This window comes from Anticarsia gemmatalis, chromosome 21, assembly GCF_050436995.1.
Source record: "Anticarsia gemmatalis isolate Benzon Research Colony breed Stoneville strain chromosome 21, ilAntGemm2 primary, whole genome shotgun sequence".
In the NCBI taxonomy this organism is placed as follows: domain Eukaryota; kingdom Metazoa; phylum Arthropoda; class Insecta; order Lepidoptera; family Erebidae; genus Anticarsia; species Anticarsia gemmatalis.
The window spans coordinates 4,778,725-4,780,664 of NC_134765.1; the positions used below are offsets into that span (position 1 = coordinate 4,778,725).

The 1,940-nt window shown below is 33.8% G+C and overlaps 1 protein-coding gene across 1 annotated transcript; it reads left to right on the forward strand.

Moving 5' to 3' along the window:
* Nucleotides 1–603: 603 nt before the first annotated feature.
* On the forward strand, nt 604–1,609 carry LOC142982227 (gut-specific cysteine proteinase-like). The gene has a single exon (XM_076128630.1). It carries the CDS (start codon nt 695–697, stop codon nt 1,523–1,525), a length of 831 nt encoding a protein of 276 aa, XP_075984745.1. The 5' UTR covers nt 604–694; the 3' UTR covers nt 1,526–1,609.
* The last annotated feature ends 331 nt before the right edge of the window (nt 1,610–1,940 follow it).

A 1,940-nucleotide genomic window follows, 5' to 3' on the forward strand; every position in this document is an offset into this window, starting at 1 on the left:
GTGTATAAAATTGTACAACCAAAGTTACTGTCATCATTGCGTGCTGTGTTTAAGAAAGCATTTAATATTTCTGCACATACGACGTAATGGTAAAGTAAAACAGAGAAATTCCGTAATAGTGAGGTGCTATCGTTAAATTTTGAAATCGTGTGCCGTAAACCGTTACCGGCAATAACACGGTTCAGCTAGGATATAGTTTTATGTGCTATAACTGTTTAACACGTTATGTTAGCTTTATATCCCGTTATACATGAATAAATTTAATCGGTTATCGCTGCTTTTCATCATTTCCTTCGATCGTCATTAGGTACAAAAACATTTAAAAGAAAAAGTATTTTATGTAACTTTTATTTAACTAGTAATATAATTTGTATGGTTTAATATTAGAGGCTATTATAAATTGCTGAAGTGTTGTAAAATAAATTAGTATTTCTAGCTGACCTTGCAAATAACATGACAATAAAAGAACGAGAATTCTTTGAGTATCAAAGCTATTTATTTGTTGTACTGACTACGAATTTTAGCAATACTTATCATAATGTAGATTCTGTAAAGGCTATAAAATTCAAAGTTGTCAATATTCAGCAACATTTTCACCATGGCAAACACAATAGCAACGATCGTAATACTGCTAGTATCAACTAGTCTTGGTACTTGTATACCAGACGAAGAACTAAATTTAAAGTACCAGACAATGCCGAAACAAGAATTCATAGAATACTTCAACAAACAGAACTACTCTTGGAAGATCACTGAATACGAAGAAAGCGACAAATTCTTTGGAGGTGGTATTAACTTAACTAATTTCAAGAAAGGATTAGACGTAGAAACATATGATTTAGAAATTGTGAAGGACCTACCGGCAAATTTTGATGCAAGACGAAAATGGTCTCAATGTAGATCTATAAAAGAGATCTACGATCAAGGCGATTGCAGTTCAGGTTTCGCTTTCGGGGTCGCGAACACAGTATCAGATAGAACATGCATTCATAAAGGAGACCACGTACATTTATCTGAACAAGACTTTGAATGTATGAAGAAAGATGTCTGCTTTGGAGGTGATCCTTATCAAGCGTTCGAATTCTGGATCAGAGAAGGCTTAGTAACTAGAAATTGTAAACCTTATAACGTAAGAGAATTGAAGAAAAATCAATGTAAAGAACAATGCGAGCGTAATACGATCAAGTATTCTGAAGACAAGCATTATGGGCTAAAAGTTATAGAAGTACCTAATGATTTAGATCAAATTAAAGCTGAATTGTTCCATCAAGGTCCTGTACAAGCTTCCTTCGTATTGTACCAAGATTTCAGAGATTATAGAGAAGGTATCTATGAACAAAAATACGGTAAATATTTAGGTGAACAAAGTGTTCGTGTGATAGGCTATGGTGTTTATAGAGATACGCAATATTGGCTGGTTGCGAACAGTTGGGGTCGGAATTGGGGCGAAAATGGGTATGTAAAAGTGAAGATGTCTCAAAATATTAAATTCGAAGAATATATGTTAACTGGAAGACCAAAATAATTGGCTTAGCACATTCAGGAAGGGGACCATTTTTTTCTGTATTATTCTTATTTCATTAATTTCAAGGTTGAAAATTTTATGAAATACTACTGCTATTAATTAATATTGAATAAAAACAAGTCTATTATTTCATAGATTTTTATAATTTTCCACATTTCAGGGTCAAACAAAAAAAACACAATTACATACTAGTGATACAGTGCAGTAACAGTGATAGCCGAGTGGTATAAGTTGACACCTCCCACGCAAGTGGTCGCAGGTTCGAGCCCAGGAAACACACCAATGATTTTTCGAAGTTATGTGTGTATTAGAAATAATTATCACATGCTCCAACGGTGTAGGAAAACATCGTGAGGAAACCTTGCATGCCTAAAATTTGTTTAATACATTTATTGAGGGCATGTAAAGTCCCCAA